The 22,381-nt window shown below is 41.0% G+C and overlaps 1 protein-coding gene across 2 annotated transcripts in view; it reads left to right on the forward strand.

Moving 5' to 3' along the window:
* Nucleotides 1-22,381, forward strand: part of KCNH1 (potassium voltage-gated channel subfamily H member 1) — a 446,156-nt gene that overhangs the window by 26,905 nt on the left and 396,870 nt on the right. For both annotated transcript variants that reach the window (XM_003893141.5, XM_003893140.5), the window contains exons 3-4: nt 3,460-3,566; nt 16,997-17,125. In XM_003893141.5, the coding sequence (XP_003893190.1) occupies nt 3,460-3,566; nt 16,997-17,125 (236 nt within the window). The remainder of the gene's footprint in view (nt 1-3,459; nt 3,567-16,996; nt 17,126-22,381) is intronic.

A 22,381-nucleotide genomic window follows, 5' to 3' on the forward strand; every position in this document is an offset into this window, starting at 1 on the left:
CACAACTGACAAACTTGCAGTCACTAAGATGGGAGAAAACCCAGAAGAACTCAGGAAAACCATTCTGTCTATAAAATGTGAACTCAAAAGTTATGGCATTTTAGATTAAATTAAATGTGAAAGTTAGAGGCTCAAATACAGTGAAATGAAATTTTAGATGATTAAAACAATTTTTAAAAATTTGTGAGCATTTTAGAAGAGTAACTACAATGTTGGAGACAAGGGCCTTGTTCCTAGAGCTTTTCTTCAGTCAAAATTCTTTTTTGTTTTGAGATGGCTTCTCGCTTTGTTGCCCAGACTGGAGTGCAGTGGCGTGATCTTGGCTCACTGCAACCTCCGCCTCCTGGGTTCAAGCAATTCTCTTGATTCAGCCTCCTGAGTAGCTGGGATTACAGCCGTGTGCCACCACACCCGGCTAATTTTTTATTTTTATTTTTAGTAGAGACAGGGTTTCACCATGTTGGCCAGGCTGGTCTCGAACTCCTGACCTTAGGTGATCTGCCCGCCTTGGCCTCCCAAAGTGCTGGATTATAGGCATGAGCCCCCACACCTGGCCTCAGCCAGATTTTTTTACTTCAGAAAAAGATGAGAGAACCAATATTTTGTTGCCTTCTAATTCATGCTATATTACCTCTCTCTCTCTCTGAACTCTTAGCAAATTGTACTAACAGTGAAGCTGGTATATTTTTACAGGGTTTCTAACCAAGCAGTGTCCTTGGGCCGTGGTGTTAGAAAAGCTCTTTTAAAGCATCTTCCAGGTGTTGAGCCAGACATACAGCCTGGATCCTGCCAGACATTCCCCTGCTGTGCCCTGGCAACGTCTTGGCCCACCATAGCCTTTTGGCTCCTCTCAGTCTCTGCCTTCTTCGTCTTCTGTCTTCAGTGGTGTTTGCATGAAGTGGAATCATTCATGCTAAATGAAGAAACAAACTCATCTATGAAGAGTGGAGAAAGCTGTCTGACCAAGCACAGTCTTCTGTTTTCAGAAGTTGCATTTTTACTTGCTAAGTCAGCCATGTCACTTTACATTATTTTAAAATAAAACAGTCTTCTAAAATAAAATAAATGTCTGAGCTCATAAGAAGGAAGTATCAAATGTTTTGAAAATATTTCCACTTTCTTAAATCTTAGATTTTGGGGACTGAGAAATGGAAAATTGGAGATTTTTCCCCCTGACTGTTCAAGGGTTTAGAAATTATAATTCTTAATATAATAGAATTATCTTATATTCTTTGTGTGCTGTTATCCTCTAAAGTATTTATAGATCTGTTTATCTGCATCTATATCTCTATCTGTACTGCACATATATAATCAGAACAATTTCCGAGACGTAGCTTCACTTTTTAGTGGGACTTGAACAGCCTTTCCTTACCTTTCTTCTTATTGGCTATAATCAGACACTTCAAGGAAATCAGATAAAATAACTTGCTAATTTAGCCAGCTTTTTTTTTTTATGCACAGTTCTCAGCAACTTATTGAATTACCCGAAGGTATCCCTTCTCTATAAATAAACATACCTTTGTGCTAGCTATGTTCCTGATAGCTCAGGAGTCTCTTTTACTTATTTTGTGCATTGTAAGCATTTGCAATCTAAGATCCAGGTAAAGGACACTTAGAACTACTGGTAATCTACAGCTTGAAAAAATACATAAGACGAATGAAAACTGGGTGTAATTATGGCACTTCATTTATTTGAAGATTCAACTTTACAGAGATTTCTTTTACCTTGTTAAGGAAATTGCTAGCATATATACCATCACTTCATTTAAATGGAGGTCACTTATACAGAAAATTAACTCACAAAGAGAAAGAGGAAAAATCCTCTTATTCTTAGGCAGGGTTAAATTAGTCTTGATCTATTCTTCTTTCTAGAGATAATTCAACAAGCTCAGTTTTCCATTTCCTGGCTTACAGACAAAGAGTACAACCCCAAAGCAGAGTGCATAAGGACAACCACAGATAACCACATTCCTCAGAGGACTGGGAAGGGACATAAAATAACAACTGTGACACAGAATTCACAAAATCAACAGTTAGGACTCTTTTCTTATTGGGTGCCAGAATTTGGAAGCCTGTAGTAAGCCCAGGGTTGTTCCAGTATCAAGCTAAGCATAGTGCTTGACTTGGTGGTTCAGTTTTAGATCAGAAATTGCACTTGATAACCTCTGAGGTTCTTTGTAGCTCTGAAACTCTATGTTTCTGTGATTCAAGTCATCAAAAAAGGTTAGATTATATTGACTTTACAGTAACATTCAGGAACCCATGCCAGTTTGTGCATTACCTGACTTGAGGAGTGATCATTGCTGCTCTTTCTTGTTATTGCAGTCTGCAGGCCTGGGGTGGGCAGGGGAAATGCTTGCTGGGCCCATGGGCAGCCTTTGTCAGAGAACTGGACATTCCAGCCCCATTGAAAGATGTTTTTTCCCCCCTCCTCTGGCATTTTGTTAGTCTCCTGTGCCATTATTTATTCCACTTAACTGGAAGTATATACTGTTCCCAGAGGGACAAACCATAATTTTTAGACCAGATTCAGTGTGGGGCCCAGGTAAATAGACAGTCCTGGCGATTTTCTTGCTTCTGGTGAGAACCAGTGTTAGTAGGTAGACCTTCTACTCTTCTGAGGTTTTCTGTAACACATTACATGTACATTTAAATAAATGAATTTATTTTGCTGAGAACTAGAAAAGGAAAAAAATCTATGGTCTAAACTTACCCAGCCATCTTTACCAGGAAGTCTCCCAGAGTTGTATTTCTAAAATGAAATCTGATTATGTTTCTCCTTTGCTTAAAACCCTCCCGTGTGCTCCCATTGCTTTCAAGATAAAGATTAAATTACTTCCCATGGCTTATAATGCCGTGGTCTCCTCCATGATCTTGCCTCTGTTTACTTCTCTATATTATCTGTTGCAAATTTCCCTCTCATTGTCTATATTTCAATCATACTGAAATGAACTATAATCAGGGTCTGGAATTAATCTGACTGTCACCTCTGTGCCTTTGCAGTTGCTTGTCTTTTGTTTGGAATGTTTTTCTCCTTCTTTCTCTCAGCCATTTCCCCTCCTTCCTGCCCTTAGACCTAATTGTCCTTACTTCTGGGAAGCATTTTCTGATCAACCAGGGAGTGCACTGTGCCTATTCTGTGTGTTCTGTAATTCATTATGTGTGCTTGCCATTGTGGCAGTGATCACACTGTTCTCTAATCCACTGTTTTCTGATGTACTGTTTTATGGTGTGTATCTCTCATTAGACTGTTAGTTTTTTGGAGGCAATGAAAAAGTCTTATTCAGAGTTGAATCAGTAAATTTTTTTGAGTTAGTTAATGTTTTCATTGTGTGTGTGTGTGTGTGTGTGTGTTCCACAGTACATAGCACAGTGCTGAATATAGAACAGATATTTAACATATGGTTGTAGAATAATGAATACTTGTTAATCTAACTTCAGTTCTTTGGTTGTTTGCAGTTTTATGTATGGGGAGCTGACTGATAAAGACACAATTGAAAAAGTGCGGCAAACATTTGAGAACTATGAGATGAATTCCTTTGAAATTTTAATGTACAAGAAGAACAGTGAGTATTGAGACCATTCTGAACTATACCTTTTTATGTGTTTGAAATAGTAAAACATCTCTTCCTCTGTTGCTGTCTTGGTTTTTCTTCTCTCACATCAGGTAAATGCTGTTACTTGAAGCCATTGTGTATGTTGGGATGAATGATACAGATTGATCAGTTACACTGTTTCTCACAGGAACATTTGATGAGGTTCTTGTCACTAATTAAGACTTCTTCATCTATGTTGTTGTTGCTAAGAGTTAGTGTTTTTTCCTACTGGTTTACATATGGTGAGTTGCTAGCTTAAGGCGCTTGTAGACTTTTTAAAAAGGGAGGGACAAGATGGGACAGAAATTCTGTCCAGTTCCTCTTTGTATCTGTCTTCCACAGCACTTAGCACATTAGTGGGTGCCTAATTAAGAGCTTCTAAATAAAAGTTTGTCCCCAGTATTAAGAGCAATACATTGCTAATTTGTATTTGTTTGTGGCTACAATTACTTCCACAAAGTATGTTAATGAGGTTTTAGGTCAATAGCCATACAGAAGTAAAAAACTTGCTCTTCCCTTAGGAGGTTTCCTGTTGGAGATTAGCTGTATTAGAAGTAGGGAAAGTAGGGTATATGGGCCTAGCAAGGCTGCATGGGTGTTAATAGTGGTTTGTTTCTGTTTTTTAAAAACACTAGTTTTGTAAGAAGTCCTGTTCCTTATATGTAGGATTGACTGGTAGGAAATTGATTCAATTGAACAATTCTGGGGTGGTCCTTATGGCACATGAGGATAACTGTTTAATTTGGTGGCATTTAGGTTTGAGTGATATGTTTTGCCCTGGAAAGTAAAGGGCATGTGTTGTTTTTATCTGGGAGCAGCTGGGACTTTTTTCAGGTCTGGGGTATTGGAGTAGGTGACTGAGATTACTGTTTGCTTGGTAGTCTGTGCCGATACTGGTCTGAGAGATTAGCACTGGCCATCCACAAGTCCGAGAGGGTTGTTACCAAAGCTTTCACACTGGAGTTGTTGCCTTGCTCCAATTCACTCCCTCTGCTGGCAGATCTAGTTCCCACCCCACTATTAGCTAGGAGAGGAACGAAGGGAAAGACTGTGAAGGGCTGTATGCCAGTGTTTCCACTATGGGGGAACACGACTCAACTCAAAGCAACACCTCTTACCAGAAGCATACCAACAGCGGAAAGACATGTTCTGCACATGTGTCATAAGCTAATGGAATAAGTTAAAAGTTTACCACTTTGGCAGCACTAATGATTCACTTGCCATTGGTTTCAGTGAGCATATGCCCCAGAGTGAGTCTGAGATGCGACAGGGCAATCTGCCTTCTCCTAGCTGTCTCTGGGGCTGAAGATCCTGTATTATGAGTATCTCACTATGCTGAAAGTGATTGATTCTGATATTTGAAGTTCTGTACTTTAGGTAGACATGAACTACCCAGGTAAACCAACTAGATCAAATGATGGCCGACCAAAGAATCAGCATTTCTTTCCTTCCTGAAGTTTGTGGTAGGTTTATTGATAGTCTCCAAAGTGGCATATCAACCTGGGCATCAGGCTCTACTTTATGGGTGATATTAAAGCATTTTCAAGAGTAATTATGATCATATACAATTTTCACCCTAGCTTTTACCTTTAGAAAGTAAACTTTGTGTAAGGCATGACTGTATTTTAAAATGTGGATTCTTTAAGCGCTGTGAAATAGGCACAACTGAAAGTTAATTCCTCATCCGAGGTCATGTAGCACCAGGACTAGTTTCCACTGTTTGCTCCATGGCCATTCTCAGTTTTACTGTGGGTACAAGGCAGGGCTAACACATAAGGTCGTGCGGGCTATACCCTCTTAGGGGGAAGTGGAAATCAACTTGTGATTTCCTTGCTTAGTTCTCCATGGACCATGGTCTGGAATTGCATCTGTGCTGAGGAAGGAGTTTCTCTTTCTAATTCACACAAAGATGCCTAGTGGGTCAGCAGGGGCTCTGGACAAAGCTAAACTTGTACATACAACATGAACCATGAAACTAAGGAAATGATGAAGATAATGTTTTCTTCCTAGGACCTGCCCACTACCTCCAAATCCCACCCTCTCTTGAGGAATTAAGAACCTTTAACTTATTTGTTAAGCCTGGAAATTATACAGTTGCACTGGATTCTCTCTCTCTCTCTCTGTGTATGTGTTTTTTCCAATAGCTTTTTATTGACCTACAACCCTATGGCAGACGGTAGGCTCGCTGCTAGGGATGCAAATATGAAGAGACAGACACAATGTCTGGTCTTACAGCATCTGTAGGGGAAGGGGCAGCATCCACGGAACAGTGCTTTGATGTGACACCACATAGGTGGCTCACAACTCCAACTTAGCGGGTCAGGGAAGGAAGTCTTCCTAACAGACATTAAGTGCCATGCAGAAACTGGAAGGATAGAGGGGAGTTAGACAAAGATCAGGGCCAAGAGTATCCCAGGCTGAATGCATGTGAAGAGGGCTGCAGCAGAGAGAGAGAACTGAGGGTTCAAGAGACACAAACCCATGCTTCTTCAACTTTGACATGCATAAGAACTCACCAGTGAATGGAAATGTGTATTTCTATGCCAAGGGTCTAGCAAAGGATCTGCGGTTCTGCTTCCAGGTGACGCCGATGCTGAAATTCCAGATAGCAACAAGAAACAGATCACACTTGGAGTAACAAGGACAGAAAGAGCTGCAGTGAAGACTGGCTTCCATGCCAACAGGGTGCATCTCTTTCAGAGCTCTACCCCTTGCACCCAGCCCAGTGCCTGAGACATAGAAAGTGCTCCACCCAAACTCATGGAGTAAATAAATATATGAATAGATGAGGGGCCAGGCGCAGTGACTCACGCCTATAATCCCAGCACTTTGGGAGGCCGAGGTGGGTGGATCACTTGAGGTCAGGAGTTTGAGACCAGCTTGGCCAACATGGTGAAACCCCATCTACTAAAAATACAAAAATTAGCTGGTGGCGGGTGCCTGTAATCCCAGCTACTTGGGAGGGTGAGGCAGGAGAATTGCTCGAACTCCAGAGGCAGAGGTTGCAGTGAGCTGAGATTGTGCCACTGCTCTTCAGCCTGGGTGACAGAGAGACTCTGTCTCCAAAATGTGTGTGTGTGTCTGTGTGTGTGTATATATATATATATAAATATATAAATACATGAGAAGTAATATGAGGTTGGAGAGGCTAGGAAGGGCTAGTCACACAGCCAAGTTAAATCGTTTAGAATCTGTCTTAAAAGCGGCAGTGGTAGAGAAGGCGGTGGAGGTGAGGGGTGTTGAGGGATTTTAAGCAGGGTAAGTATGTCTTCAGATTCCATTTTAGAAAGATGGCTCTAAGCCGAGGAGTGGTGGCTCACGCCTGTAATCCCAGCTACTTGGAGGCTGAGGGGGGGAGGATCGTTTGAGCCCAGAAGTTTGAATCTGACCTGGGAAACATAGCAAAACCCTTCTAAAAAAGAAATGAAAAGAAATATGGCTCCAGCTAGAGCGTGGAGATGGAATAGAGCTTAGTGAGCAGGAGGTAGAGGAGCTGTTAGGAATCCCTCTGACAGCAAAATGATAGTGGTCTGGTCAGGCCAGTGAATGCCTGGAAGAGGCATTCAAACTGACAGGTGTCCAGGGGGCTATGGAGGAGATGAGCGCAGGGCCTTTGTCAGTGGTGTCCTGTGATGGGCTCCTCCCTTGGTTTGGGAGCCCCAGGCAGAGCCCAGGAAGTAGGAAGCCCCGCGTTAGGTAAAACTTGCTAGTGTCTGGCTGGGAGCCGGCATTGAGGAGTGAGGAGGTGAATGTTTGCTGAGTTACTTTGAAAGGAACCTGATATTTACCAAGAAACAAGAGAGAAACAACATGTTGTGGTGCAAAGTGAGGGCATCAGAGCCAGGGAGTGAGCAGGAAGAGAGGAGTCCACTGGGAATGGAAAAGGGGCGGAGGGGAGGAAGGAGGGTTTCATGTTTCTTTTCACCTCTGTGGAGGTAGAGTTTGCTTCTACTTTGAAACTTTTGCTTCTACTTTGAAACTTCGCTGTTCAATAGAGTAAAACATTCAGCATTTTAAAGCAATATAGAGTTCCATGAGGTAAAAGTTCTTCTTGTTGAGATTTTAAAAAGTGAAATATCACTATCTTAAAGCATATTTTTTCTCTGATTTTTAAATTAATGCATTTTTACCATGATGAATGCATGCAAAAAATTTAAAGAAAAAAAACCCCAACAGACTCAGAGAAGTACTATTATACTATTAACTTTTTGGTGTGTTTCCTTTTTGTTTTTGTCTGTGTACATTTTACATAATGGAGATTTTGACATGTATACAATTTAAAAATCATATGTTTATTTAGTCTTTATCACAAAAATATCCCCATTATTAAAATTCCTCATAAATATAATTTAGAAAGAATTTTATTAATGTTTCCTCTATTATTATTTATGAGGCTCAATTTTCATTATTAAAAACAATGCTGAGGTAAAAATTGTTATACAAATGTATTTTGTTGACATTATGAAATATTTCCTAGAAGTTGAGAATTGCTGTGTCAAGGAATATGAACTAAGGTTTCTGAGACATTTTGCCAAATAGCTTTCCAGAAGGACTGAACCCATTTCCAAGTCCTCATACAGAATGTGAGTGTCTGACTCATTATGCCTCACCAGCATTGAATAGCATAATTTTTAAATTGTCAAATTGCCCACAATTTTTTTTGTTTAATGAGCTTTTTAATGCTAGTGAGATTGAAGTATTTTTTTCCTATTTATTATCCATTTAAAATTACCCTTTTAAATGTTAATTGTTCGGATTCTTTGCCTATATATCCTATTTAATTATAGGGATTTTCCCACTCATTTTTACAAGCTTTTAATACATTGTTTTAGTTCTCTTTTTCCCAGTCTCATTCTCTAGGGTTTGCAAGGACAACTTTGTAGAAAGGATCTGTCATGCGCGTCCATGTAAAGAGACCATCAAACGGGCTTTGTGTGAGCAACATGGCTGTTTATTTCACCTGGGTGCAGGCGGGCTGAGTCCGAAAAGAGAGTCAGCAAAGGGAGATAAGGGTGGGGCCATTTTATAGGATTTGGGTAGGTAAAGGAAAATTACAGTCAAAGGGGGTTTGTTCTCTGGCGGGCAGGAGTGGGGGTCACAGGGTGCTCAGTGCGGGAGCTTTTTGAGCCAGCATGAGCCAGGAAAAGGAATTTCACAAGATAATGTCATCACTTAAGGCAAGGACGGGCCATTTTCACTTCTTTTGTGGTGGAATGTCATCAGTTAAGGCAGGGCAGGGCATTTGCACTTCTTTTGTGATTCTTCAGTTACTTCAGGCCATCTGGGCGTATACGTGCAAGTCACAGGGGATGCGATGGCTTGGCTTGGGCTCAGAGGCCTGACAGGATCTTCTATTGATAAGCATTAATATTTGTCCTATCTTTTGGGGAGTTGACAGTAATTAGCAGAAGGCTTCATGGTGTGGTTTGGAATGAGTGGAATTCATTACATATGTTGAAGGATGGATTATTTGAAAGATTTCTATCTATTGGCTATTTGGAAAACCTGGCATTTCTGGAGTGCTATATGTTTCGTATTGTTACTTGCCTAATGTTTAGTATGCTGTATGATTTCCTTTTCTTTCTTTCTTTCTTTCTTTTCTTTCTTTCCTTCTTTCCTTCTTTCTTTCCTTTCTTCCTTTCTTTCTTTCCTTCCTTTCCTTCCTTCCTTTCTTTCCTTCCTTCCTTTCCTTCCTTTCTTCCCTTTCTTTCTTTCCTTCCTTCCTTTCCTTCCTTCCTCTCCTTCCTTCCTCTCCTTTCCCTTCCCTCCCTCCTTCCTCCCCTCCCCTCCCCTCTCCTCCCCTCCCCTCTCCTCTCTTCCTTCTTTCAGTGACGTGATCTCACCTCACTGCAACCTCTGCATCCCAGGCTCCAGCCACCCAAGTACCTGGGACTATAGGCAGGCACCATCATGCTCAGCTCATTTTTTTGGGTATTTTTGTAGAATTGGGGTTTCACCATGTTGGCCAGGCTGGTCTTCACCTCCTAGCTCAAGCCATCCACCCATCTCTACCTCCCAGGTCGAGATTACAGGCATGAGCCACCATGCCTGGCCTGATTTTCTTACATCAATAACAGTCGTCATTAATGAAGTCATTCAGTTAATATTCATGTGTTCACTCCTGTGCTACTCAATTAATTTTTCAATTTTTCAAACAAGAAAATCCAGAAGTATTAACCCTGAATAAAAGCAGTCAGTACATCCTCTGGACAGCACTCCCCCATCGTGTGACTCCACAGTTTGTGGTGTGGCTAGTGGCCTGGAATCTGGGAGCTCTGGATCAGCTTCCCACTCAGAGAAGCCCAGGGAAAGGCATCTGACAGCATTTCTGCTGAGCCAGCAAGGAGAAGCTGCTGGCCAAGTACACATTGATTACCTACTGTAGGCTCAGCACTGTGCCAGACCCAGTGGGCCACAGAGATATAGATGTAAGAAACAGACTGTGCCTTTGAGGAGGTTACAGTCTAGTTGTGGAGACAAATCTAATAGGCAAAGCAATCATATTTTACTTATTTGCTGAATGGGTTACCTTTTATTTATTCAATGGTAGGAGCTGCTTATATGTAATGAATGTTGATCGTAAATCATAGACATATTGAAAAACATTTTTCTCCAAACATTTTTTCTTTTAACTTCTTAAACTTTTTTTTTTTTTTTTAACTATTTAGAAGTGAACAAGTTTTGTGTCAATGTTTTCCTTTTTGGTTCCGAGTTTTATATAATGCTTAGGAAGTTCTCCTTACCTAAACAATAAAAATATGCCTCCGTTGTTCCTTTTGGTACCTTTATAGTTGTGTTAAAATATTTAGAATATTAAACCATTTAGAATTTATTTTTGTATATTATGTGAAGCAACAATCTCACTTATTTTCCACATTGCTTATTCAGCTGTCCTGTTACTATTTATTAAATAATCCAGCTCTTCCTTTCTGATTTGAAATGCCCTTTTCTTTATATGCTAAGGTCTCACACATATGTGGATTTGTTTCTGTCTTCTTCTCTAGGAACCCTCTAGTAATTTATTAGCTATGTGAGTTTGTCTAGGATACTTGCCTACTTGGATTCCCACATTTGAAATGAGAACAATATCATAGTAGCTATTCTACATTATAGAGTCATTGTGAGAAGTAAACCACAATGTTTCAGGATCTGACCCCATTGTAAGTACTCAATGAATATTATTTTTATTGTTTTTTTTTTGAGGCCTGTGCCAGTGACTCTTAATTACTGTAGTAGGCAGTCCCTGTTATTATTTTTCTTTCTAATAATTTCAAAGATTTATTGGCCATGCGTACACCTTAATTTTTCTGTTTGAATTGAATTTTAATTCATCAGAGTCAGAGAAAAACAAATACAAAAACATGATTGAAATTGCATTAGAGAGAGATATATATATTAGAGACAGAGGTTTGACATCTTATAAAATGGAATCTTATCTACAAACAATTTAACTCTCTCCATTTATTTAGGTCTTGTTTTATGCTTATCATGCAATTTTCATTATGTTGAGGCTTAAGTATTGATTTTCCTAGTTTTGCCCTTGTTATATATGAGACTGGCCCTCTTTCCTCAAAACAGGCAGAGGCAGCTTCAGAGTTTTGTTAAACACTTTGAAATACTTCCTGTTTTTAAGTCATTCAAACAGCCATGTGAAATGAGGTTGGGCATTTCCGTCTTACAGGTGAGAAATTTAAAAGGAAGGAAGAAAGGAAAGTGATAGTTTTGGGGCCAGGCATGGTGGCTCACGCCTGTAATCATAGCACTTTGGGAGGTCGAGGCGGGCAGATCACGTGAAGTCAGGAGTTCAAGACTAGCTTGGCCAACATGGCAAAACCCCATCTCTACTAAAAATACAAAAATTAGCTGGTGCGGTGGTGGGCATCTGTAATCCCAGCTACTCAGGAGGCTGAGGCAGGAGAATCGCTTGAACCCAGGAGGCGGAAGTTGCAGTAAGCCGAGATTGTGCCACTGCACTCCAGCCTAGGCAATAGAGTGAGACTCCATCTCAAAAAATAAATAAATAAATAAAAAAGAAGGAAAGTGATAGTTTTAAACACCTATGTATCAGACATGTGGGTATTTTTACTTTATTTTAAGTAACTCTGTTATCCCCATTTTACAAATGAAGAGTCTGATGGTGAGAGAAGTTAAACTGATGCGGCCAAGGCTCCCAATAACTGAAGATACAGGGCTCAAACTCAGGGGTTGGGACTCAGTAGCAGATGTTCTAATGGTCGGTGGCCATTACATTTCTCTGGTGCTGTCTCATCCTCTCTGTACTTGTAATTCATCTCCATAAAGTTGACCCCAGACCAATTGTTCTATTTCCCGGCACAGGCTACCATCCCCAAGTCTAGTTTCTGGACCTATTAGAGTGCAGCCCTTCCCAAAAGCCAATCACAGTGGCTTGGTCTGTTCCATTGCTGTTGAATATGGTCTGGATGCCCAGATGCCTGATTACAGAGAGTACTTGGGAGGAAGCCCAGGGTAGAAAGAAGATTGATGGAGGCCAAAAATTATCTCATATATCTGAGCCTTGCTGTTTTGTTATCTGACTGCCAAGGCTGAGGAACCTCAAAGCCAGGTTAGGTTGTCAGGTTCATTACTACATGACCTAAGGGAGCTACATAAGGGATGAAAATCAGAGTGATCTAAAAAGGCTGACCTGGAACTGCCCTCCCATTGGACATCCTCATCTTGGAAAGAGCCTCCTTCCCAGCAGCAGCAGCAGCCTCTGCCATCAGTAGGGTTGTCAGGTGCTATGTTGTTCCTGGGTTTGTACATAGATCTTTCTTTAATAAAGGATTTAACATTGACACTTTGTCCTTTTTGCAGTAGGACATCAAATGCTTACTTTTCTCAGTTTTTCCATAGTAGTACTTGGGTAAGGAGGCAGAAATTTTACTTCTTCCTGATTTTTTATGTATGTATGTGAATATTTGCATTTATTGCCTCTCTAGCATCTTGATGGAATGGATTCTGCTGCAGAATTTGGGTTCTAGGAGAGACCCCTGTAGGCTACTTGCTCCAAGTTCTGTCTGCAGGAAAGTCAATGTCTGAATGGAGCCAAAGGATTCCTGAATATCCTTGGAGGGTAGAAGGGAAACTGGCTTGAGTGGGGTCCAGGTTCCAGATGGTTCACATTCACTTGAAGCAACTGTTTCACATATTAAATCTTTAAGTTATATTTCATTAAATAAAAATCCTTTGCTGTTAAGTGGAAAAGGTTGAAATAGTAGTCTGTACCACCTAGGAGGGACTTACGTTCTCTTCTGAAAGAATTCCAGAAGTGAAAACTTAAGCCCATTCTACTCACTTTCCTAGACTGTTTGGGTAGTGATAATTCGGGACTGAAAACACTGGGTGTAGGATTTATTTTTTTTAATTTAGCATTCCTAGAGCATCTACCCCACCAAGGCTGTTGTGCAACTCCATGACAGCACTCCCTGGAGTGGAGTGATGCAATGGCTTCACATGACCCTGTACGTAATACTGCATTGAATGCCAGGAAGTAGGGGTGCCGGTGGTAAGACAGAGGAAGTAGATCAGGTCTCTCGCCCTTGGAGTGTATTATGATCTATTTAAAGAAAAGTCCTTAGCTGTTAAGCTTTGAGGGGGCCAGTACATAACACTTAACTTCCCTGTCCATGATCAGAACCAATTGAGAGATAAAGGAATCAGGCCAATATAGCAGGGGTCCCCAATTCCCAGGCCACGGACTGCTACCAGTCCATGGCTTGTTAGGAACTGGGCCATATAGCAGGAGGTGAGTGGCAGCTGACCGAGCATTACCACCTGAGCTCCACCTCCTATCAGATCAGCGGTGGCATTAGATTATCATAGAAGCGCGAACCCTGTTGTGAACTGTGTATGTGAGGTTGCCTGCTCCTTATGAGAATCTAATGCCTGATGATCTGAGGTGGAACAGTTTAATCTTGAAATCATCCTCCCACCCTGGTCCATGGAAAAATTGTATTCCATGAAACTGGTCCCTGGTGCCAAAAAGGTTGGGGACTCCTGCAATAGAGGATAAGATATCACTTTTGTGACTAATGAAGCTGATCCTGGGGAATGTAGTTTATACCTGTGGGCAAGTGAGTTTCTAAAAGTGAAACCTAGAATCAGACAGAGTTACCTGCAAGTCACAGGTAGTATTGGAGAACTGCAGGCTTTTCCTCTTACCAACCATCCTTCCTGCCTTTTGCCTTTCCCCCTTTATAGGGTAGGGGAGCAAAGCAGAGAAGGGGCCAAGCTACACATATCCAGCTCTGTGTCCCAGATTACCAACCAACCCAGGAAAAAGGCCCAGAGTGTTACACTGCAAGATGTTCTTCCACAGAGAAACACCAGATCAGGAAAAAGGAGGTCCTTTCCCTTAAAAAGTCCCTATATTTAGCTCAAGATGAACGCTAAGGCAATATGTCCTGATTGTATGAATTTTTGTTATAAGATATATATTTAGATACTGAAAAGGAGTGGTCAGAGTAGTATGTGTTTAATTAGGGAACATGGCCGGGTGCAGTGGCTCACGCCTGTAATCCCAGCACTTTGGGAGGCTGAGGCAGGAGAATCACTTGAGGTCAGGAGTTCAAGACCAGCCTGGCCAACATGTGAAACCCCATCTCTACTAAAAATACAAAAATTAGCCAGGTGTGGTGGCATGCACCTGTAGTCCCAGCTACCCAGGAGGCTGAGGCAGGGGAATCTCTTGAATCCAGGACGTGGAGGTTGCAGTGAGCCGAGATCGTGCAACTGTACTACGGCCTGGGTGACAGAGAGACACACTTTAAACAAATGGACCTGTTAAGTGGGGAGAGTTCATTCATGATAAGCTTGAACTGTGGACAAATGAAAAAGACCTCCCAATACAACTAATACAATGGTTTTCATGATCTTGGAAATGTGGCTTAGTGTCATCCACGCCTGTAGTCATAAATGAAACATAAAGAATGAGCAAGTTCCCAGGTATCAGGCCCAGCCGGTGCAGTGCAGTGATGGGCTACAGGGCTGTAGCTGGGAGGGGAGGGTTCTGGAGATTCTAGGAGTAGGCATCATGAGTGGGTTCCTGTCACCTGATTTATTACTAATTGGTTAAATTAGTAATACATTTGTCAAATTAGTAATAAATCAGATGACAGGAACCCACACACAATGTGCTCCAGCCTGGGCAACAGAGAGACATAGTTTAAACAAATTCACCTATTAAGTGGGGAGTAATTAGTGGTATTTTCTGGTTTATCATCTGAAAAAATGCTTAAATTTTTTTTTAGAGCAAAAAATTTTTTTTTGATTTGTGTTTTTGCCTTAACAGAGAGGGTACAATTGAGAGCTGTGAGGATATGAATGTAATTGCTGTGACACTTTGAGTTTTCTGTTGCTTAATTGAAAATGGTTTAAAATCCTGCAGATTCTGAGAAAAAACTGGGAGGAATAGTAATACATACTTCCAAAAACAGTGAACAATTCAGAGGTCATATTCTTAACTTTGAAATGCTATTTGTGATTTTCATATGGTAGAGTTTTCTTTCAAAACACTTCTTAAGGTGACATTATAATCTGTTGGTATTTGCAGAACACCTAGAAACTGGCAGCTGAAAATTACACAAAGAGAATGGAAAGAAGGTTAAAATTAACTATAGCGGAATACACAGATAATCAAGATTTAAGGAGAACACATTTCCATTGGATCTACTTGCTGCCTGTTTGTGCATTTCAGGGTTATGACTACTGACATGTGAATAGGTGGTATAGTTAAATCTCTGAAGTAGTTGTTGTCAAGCTAGATTGGCTAACTAAGCCTAATGTTAATCAGAGATGTCTGTCTGTCCCTGGTGTACAGTACAGAGTTTGATGTGATTGTGGACAGAGAAAGCCAGGTGACCTCTTGAGGATCTATTTTCATCTCCAAGATTCAGTGAGTTGTCTGCTCTCTATCTCACAAAATAACATATGTAAAATGCTGAGCACAGTGCTGGCTACATAGGAAACTATTACTTAGCATGGGGAAGTAGCTACTTTATTTTGATTTGCAAATGGTTATAAAATAGTATGCTAAGTATTATGCCAGTTATGCAAAATTCAACAAATAGTTATTCAGTTCTTCTAGATGCTATTGTAGGAACCGGAATATAAGAAAAGAAAAGAACATAGGATTGCTTTGTGTCTCATTTAATTTTGTATCCTAGAATAAATTGGTGCTTCTTGCTGTGATGTCTTCTATGGCTAGAAAATATTTATTTATTTTCCTTAATTATTTTTGGGAAGCCAGCGAGTGACTATGCAGATATTTGACTGTTGATACCTGAGTGGGTACCCTCTCCAAGAAGCCAGTCAGAATAGCCCTGCATGCCTCCTTCTGTGAATGAAGACAGAGCTTAGGAAGAACTCGTTTATCCTCCACTGTACCTCAGGAACAAGGATTGATATTGAAACACATTCATTGAGCTTCCTATGGCACTAATGTGATCGAAGCCCAAACCTGCTTGGAATCCTTCTTTTCTGGAGAGCTTTGTACGGGGGAATCATTGTGGTGTTCCTTTCCTTCTTCAATGGCTTGTCATTTACCATTGCATTGGATCTCTTAGATTTTTATTTTAAGGAGAGGGATGTAGAAATACAGTTTCTGGGCTGGACGCAGTGGTTTATGCCTGTAATCCCAGCACTGTGGGAGGCCAAGGTGGGCAGATCACTGGAGGTTGAGAGTTCGAGACCACCCTGGCCGCCTCTACTAAAAATACAAAAATTACCCGGGCGTGGTGGTGGGTGCCTGTAATCCCAGCTACCTCGGGAGGCTGAGGCGGGAGAATCACTTGAATCCGGGAGGCAGAGGTTACAGTGAGCCGAGATTGCACCATTGTACTCCAGCCTGAGAGTCTAAAAAAAAAAAGAAATATAGTTTCTGGCCCATGTGTGATTGGTCATATGAGTCAAATTGGTGGATTCCTAAACTGGATTTTGACCCTGGGATCCTTTAGCAATGGATGAAGTTTGAAATTTGAGTTGGCATGGTCTGCTGGCCATGGTTGGCAGGGCCTATCTTGGCCCCTACTCTTTACTGTCTACTATGTGGTCTAAGGTAAGTCTTTAGGTCTTTGTACCTAAGTTTCTTCCATAAGATCAGGTGGGGTTTTCAATCTATTTCCTAATTGTTTTACAAGTTAAGAGATCTGCACTTAGAAAATTAGTTGAACAGGAGAAACCCCTTACTGAATAGTCACTGTGAAAGTTTTTATTCCAGCAAGAAAAAAAATTTATGGTGTGATGATAACCCAGGACTTGAAGGAATAAGACCATTTGAAAAATGAATTAATATTTGTACCTATTCATTCCCAAGTCTTTGCTTCCATAGCCCCTCAAATGAGAATGCAAATTACTGACCAACCTTTTGATATTCCTTTCAGGGACACCTGTGTGGTTCTTTGTGAAAATTGCTCCAATTCGAAACGAACAGGATAAAGTGGTTTTATTTCTTTGCACTTTCAGTGACATAACAGCTTTCAAACAGCCAATTGAGGATGATTCATGTAAAGGTTTGTAATTCTCACTTGTACAGATACATTTATGCCTTTTTTGTCTTTAGTGTGGCTCTCATTACAGAGAATTTGTGGTTGTCAAGGCAATCACTTTACAAACCTCAAGATTCTAACTTTAATTTGTATGGAGCAAAGCACTGTGTCATTCCGGAGTGTATCCAGGGAGGAGAAGGGGAGAAAAAACACTTTGTTTAGGAAAGCATTTCAATCAATTTCATACCTTTAATAATTAACCCTTTCCGATATTAGTTAGGCAGAAGAAGATAGTTTGGCAACTCTAGTATCATCAGAATCTTTTTAAGTTTTCACATAACAAATGTCAGTCATACAAATGGGGTGGTCTATGGCTACATTCATCTGCTTTATATATAAGCTTTCTTAGATTTGACTGAATTCTAGCACTTCAAGATTGTTACAGCAGACTTTAGCACATCTTTGTGTCTGTGGTTGATTAAGTCTGTGACTGGTTAATTCATTTGGAACATGACATTAATGAAGCCAGGTCCTGAGTAACATTTCTATATGGGTCATTTAATTAGCTGTGTGATCACAGATTTTAGCACTCATCTCAGCCATATCATATGCATGTATTCTTTGCATAACATAGGGGACCCAGGAAAGGAGATGGCTCAGGGTTTCTGCAACAACTGTATCCCTGAAGAGGTTCAGCTCATCAGGACATAAAAAAGATGGCAAGTTAGTCCCAGAGGTTTTGGATTAGGGGATGACATAGAACCTCTTTCACATCCCTCGTTCATAGCTTACACTCAAGATAACCAAGAGGCTAGGAGTTTTTTCATGTTGCAGTGCTACCTGGCTCTGTGGTTGATTTTTCAGCTCTGCTGGCGAAGTCTGCTCCTTGTGGTTTCCTGAGATGTAGCAAAGAGGTGAGAGCGGAGTCCAGGGGAGATTTAAACTGAGACATATTATTTTTGATGTGACAAAATTTTTGTTGTTAAATGAGCATTATAGGAGGAAATAAAAAGCATTATGTGGATGCTCTCTCAAGGGCTGTGTCCTCTGAGGGTATTTAAAATCCTGGCACATTTAGCCACTCACATTTATGGAGTTCCGAGCACAGTACTGTGAATACCAGTGCATCCTATTTTTTTAAAACTGTCTGATAGCTCACTAACTCAATTTCAGCTTGCCTTTTGGTTTTAAGACTGCAGCAGATGCAGTCTCTCAACCAGTGTTTCAGCCACCTGAGTCTCCCTTTGCTTACAGATACATGATTGCCCGATTTCTAGTTTCTAATTTGAAGATTTCTCAGTGCAGTAGCTATTTCGTGGCAGTGGGTTCACTCATGATTAAGTATCATCTTGTTACCATATAGAAAGGCCAGTTGCTTTTTTAACCTAATAAACTCAAAAGTAGTATTTTGAAGGCAATTGAATATTTTTACACTTATTTTTGCAATTTTTCTCTTAAAAATTTAAGACATGTGATTTGGTTGAATCAAAATTTTTTTTTTATTAGCACCGGAACATTCGTAGGTGATGTGCTGTTATTATTTAGTAGGAAAAGCATACCTAACAGAATGCTCCGTACCTGGCATGTAGGTGCCTGCATTTGATGCTCATGAAACCTAAAGAGGGATAAATCAGAGTGATGTAGTGAGACTTACTTAGGTTTATTTTCCAGGAATAAAATGCTCCACTTCATTTAACCTGCCTCAATGATGCATTTCTCTGTTGATAAGAGTTTTGCTATATACACATACATACTTACAGACACTCATGAGGACATACACACACACTTACTCTGTTTCTTCTTAGCTGAGGGGACCAGATATTAATTGTTTTTGTCAGTGAAATAAATAGGAGTAACTTCTGGCTGGATTCATAAAAATTTGACACACACACACGTTAGCCCTCGATGTAGGAATCCTGCTAGTAGACCACGCTTAATGTCTCCTCAAAGACATGGCTTTATAAGCCTGTCAATTTCAAATGCCATGGCAGATATGTTCAGACCTTCCCACTTGCCATGTCTTTGTGCCCCTGGCCCACTGTGGTTTGGTAGTCTGCTTAGGACAAGTCAAACTTTATATCAGTGTGTTTATGATGGAAGCACATGATCATTCTCTAGGCCTTGTTATTTTAAGTCTATAAACTGCAATTTTTGCTACAGGGATCAAGTCTAGATCCTAGAAAATATGCTGCCATGTGGCTGCATTATCTCCTGGCTTGACATTTCTTCTTGGATGTACTCTCAGCAGCTTCTTTCCGGGAGACCAGCTGGGTTTTCAGTACAGCACCTCAGTCACCATTAAGAATCTTGAGTCTTGCTGACTTAGGCTTGTTTAGAATTCACTTTGGAGATGAAATGGAAATGTGGATAATCTAAAACCCCAGAAAATTCCCAGATAATTGCTCTTTGGCATAGCCCCATGGGATGTTTTCCCACCACCATATTAGCCTTTTAAATCAGTTGTGTTCAAATTGTCTTTAAAATTACTTTGTTTTCTCAGATCATGTAGTACCTAATTTGGGGACTTGGGGCTGGGGTGGGTACATCCTGATAGTGATGCAAGAAGCCAGTTTGTGCCCCCAATTTTCCCACAAATCACCCGCAAAGGGTCCAACACATGGGATAATTGACAGTAGCCTATTTCAGGATCTGACACAAAGTAACTTCTCTTCTACCCAGAGCCTCAGGCAGAGGGGATGGGTCCTGGAAATGCTTTCAGAGTCCCCTCTGTCATTTGGTGTACCAGTTCTCACCGTCCTTTTTATGAGCTAGGTAGGCCTCTGACTTCCTCATCTTCACTTTGCTCTTTGTCTTTTGACAGTAATTCTCTTACTCTCTGACAAATAGTGCCCACGGATGGCATGGAGCAGGGAATGAAAGTCAAGTTAGGTTTGCTGTTTGCTAACAGTTCTGGGGTGTGTGTGTGTGTGTGTGTGTGTGTGTGTGTGTGTGTGTGCGCTTAAAGGCTGAATGAGAGAGTAGGTAGGAATTCCTGCCTAAAATGAGAATCTGTGATGCTCCAGTGATTTCATTTGTTCCTTATCTCTTGCTTTTTCTTTTGTTGTAGATAATTGGGAGTAGGCTGTGGGATATGTTTCTGTCACGTTCTCTCTTCTGAGTCAGGAGGGTTGGGCAAATGAGTATAGAATTAGAGTGTAAAGCTCAGAATTTTCTCTCTTTACATTGCTCACCAAAGGATGAGTCAGTCCTCTTGTTTTCTCTATTATCCCACCAACTAATGTCATATTAAAGGAGCAAATTCATTTTCAAAGATTCACTTGTTTACTTCTAAATTCAGAGTTAAACTTAAGGCAAATGCAGACAACAAAAGGAATGCAAAACTTTGGAGTAGGTTTCTAAGAGCCAGAGATTTAGAATATTGCAGGATGAAGGCTCTGGCAAACTGTTGTAACTGTTCACCCTTCTCCATGTATCTTCATGCTGGACATGGGAGAAATAGTAATAGACACAAGTCGCAGGCCCCACCCCCCTTCAATGTTAACATTTTATGTCTCTGCCCTTAGGCTGATGGGAAAGTGACAATTTAGTGACTGCTACTTGAAGAAGCCATTCTAGATTTTTGGTGCTTTGTACATTGGTAAGGAAAAGATTGTGGGAGGAGACTTGAGGACGCTTAGGCAGTGGTCCACACTGACTCTCCATGCTGTACCCTGTGTTGACTATTCTCTGCTGGATGTTTGGATTATGCTATCAACTCCTCTGAATTTCTGACCCTGTATCTCAGGATAAGGCTGTCCTCTGTCTTTTTTGGTACCCCTGGACTTACTCTCAGAGGAATTGGAATTCTAACTCATCCCAGCACCATCTCTTCTGGCCTGAAAAAGAAAGATTCAGGCTCATTGGTGGCTCAGCTAAGTTGACACCCACCAGCCATTGTCGGGTCAAGACAGGGTAAAAGCCATTTCTCCATTCCTGAGAATGGAGAAAAGACCCAGTAAATACCTTTTAGCTGATTGCTAGATTGTATACTGTGTTCCTCTCCTTTTGTCTTTTTTCTTTCTATACTCTTCCTCTTCTGCTCCTGCCCACTTCCCCTCTCATTTTCCTGATCATGTATGGTTTCAATTTTCTCATGGCATCCACAGCTCTGCTATGCCTAACTTGCTGGTGACATTTGTGATGGAACTGGAAGAATCCTGGGCCAGGGGTTTCTTCATTTGAGCACTATTCAGTGTTGAACTTACAAGTGGGATGTAATTGGAGGAGTGGGTGCAGAAATGCCTGGCAAAAGAGAGGCACAGAAATATCCCCTAAAACTGAAGAGAGTTTGTGAAATGGGCTGCCTATCCTTTGGGACCTTATATCTATTGCAAATCCAGACAGAAGTAGGGTGATGAGAGAAAAAATATTTGTTCTTTATTTGTCCAGTACACCTATTGTATTCACCTGTTGGGTGCCTGGCCTCATGCTAGGTGCTGGACACAAGGAAATGCCTGCGATAGAGCCTCTGAGTCTATTTGGGAGAAGGCATAGGCAGGTAAGCAAATAAAACAGTAAAGCACAGTCAATGATCTAATATATGCCTGCCTAAAGCAAGTTGGGGTTCAATACAGGGAGCAGGTAAGCCTGCTAGGGGTAGGCCAGTATTCTTCCTTGAAGGACGACAATGAATCACGTGGAAAGTGACTGTCTGACTTCCCCTGAGCAAGACCATTTTGAGCTAAGTTCGGTTTGGGTTGTCCCCTCCCATTTGGCCTTTTGGACAATAGGAGTTTCACTTTCTCCAGAAATGATTCTTCTGATGGGTCTGCTGTAAGGGACATTGTTGGTCCAAATTGTATGTATTACCTTCCACCAAATTGGTTTGCTCTTCATATGTTTTTAATCTCCTTGAATAGCTGTCACCCCAGTTGTCACCCAAACCAGAAACTCAGGAGCCACCTAGGTTGCTTTTTCTTTTCCTCTATAGCTATTTTTTTCAGAGTCCTGACTCTGTAGCTGCCCTCAAGTCTCCCCTTGACCCCGGCCCAGGCCGCAGCATTGGTCCAGGCCCACATGGTCTCTTGCCTGTTGTCCTAACATACCTTCTATCTGTCTTTTTTTTTTTTTTTTTCCAGCCCACTATCCACTTTGTTGTTCTGTTCATTTAAAATGCAAATTGGCATGTGTATCTCCCTCCTCACCACATTTAAAGTCCTTCAGTGGCTCTCAGTGGGTTTCAGGATGAAGTTCAAGGTTCTTAACTTACCTTGTAGGTTTTTACTGTCCAGGTTCTTCTTGGTTTGGCCCCGACCAACCTCTTTAGCATCATCTCAGGAC

This window comes from Papio anubis, chromosome 1 (assembly GCF_008728515.1).
Source record: "Papio anubis isolate 15944 chromosome 1, Panubis1.0, whole genome shotgun sequence".
NCBI classification, from domain to species: Eukaryota; Metazoa; Chordata; class Mammalia; order Primates; family Cercopithecidae; genus Papio; species Papio anubis.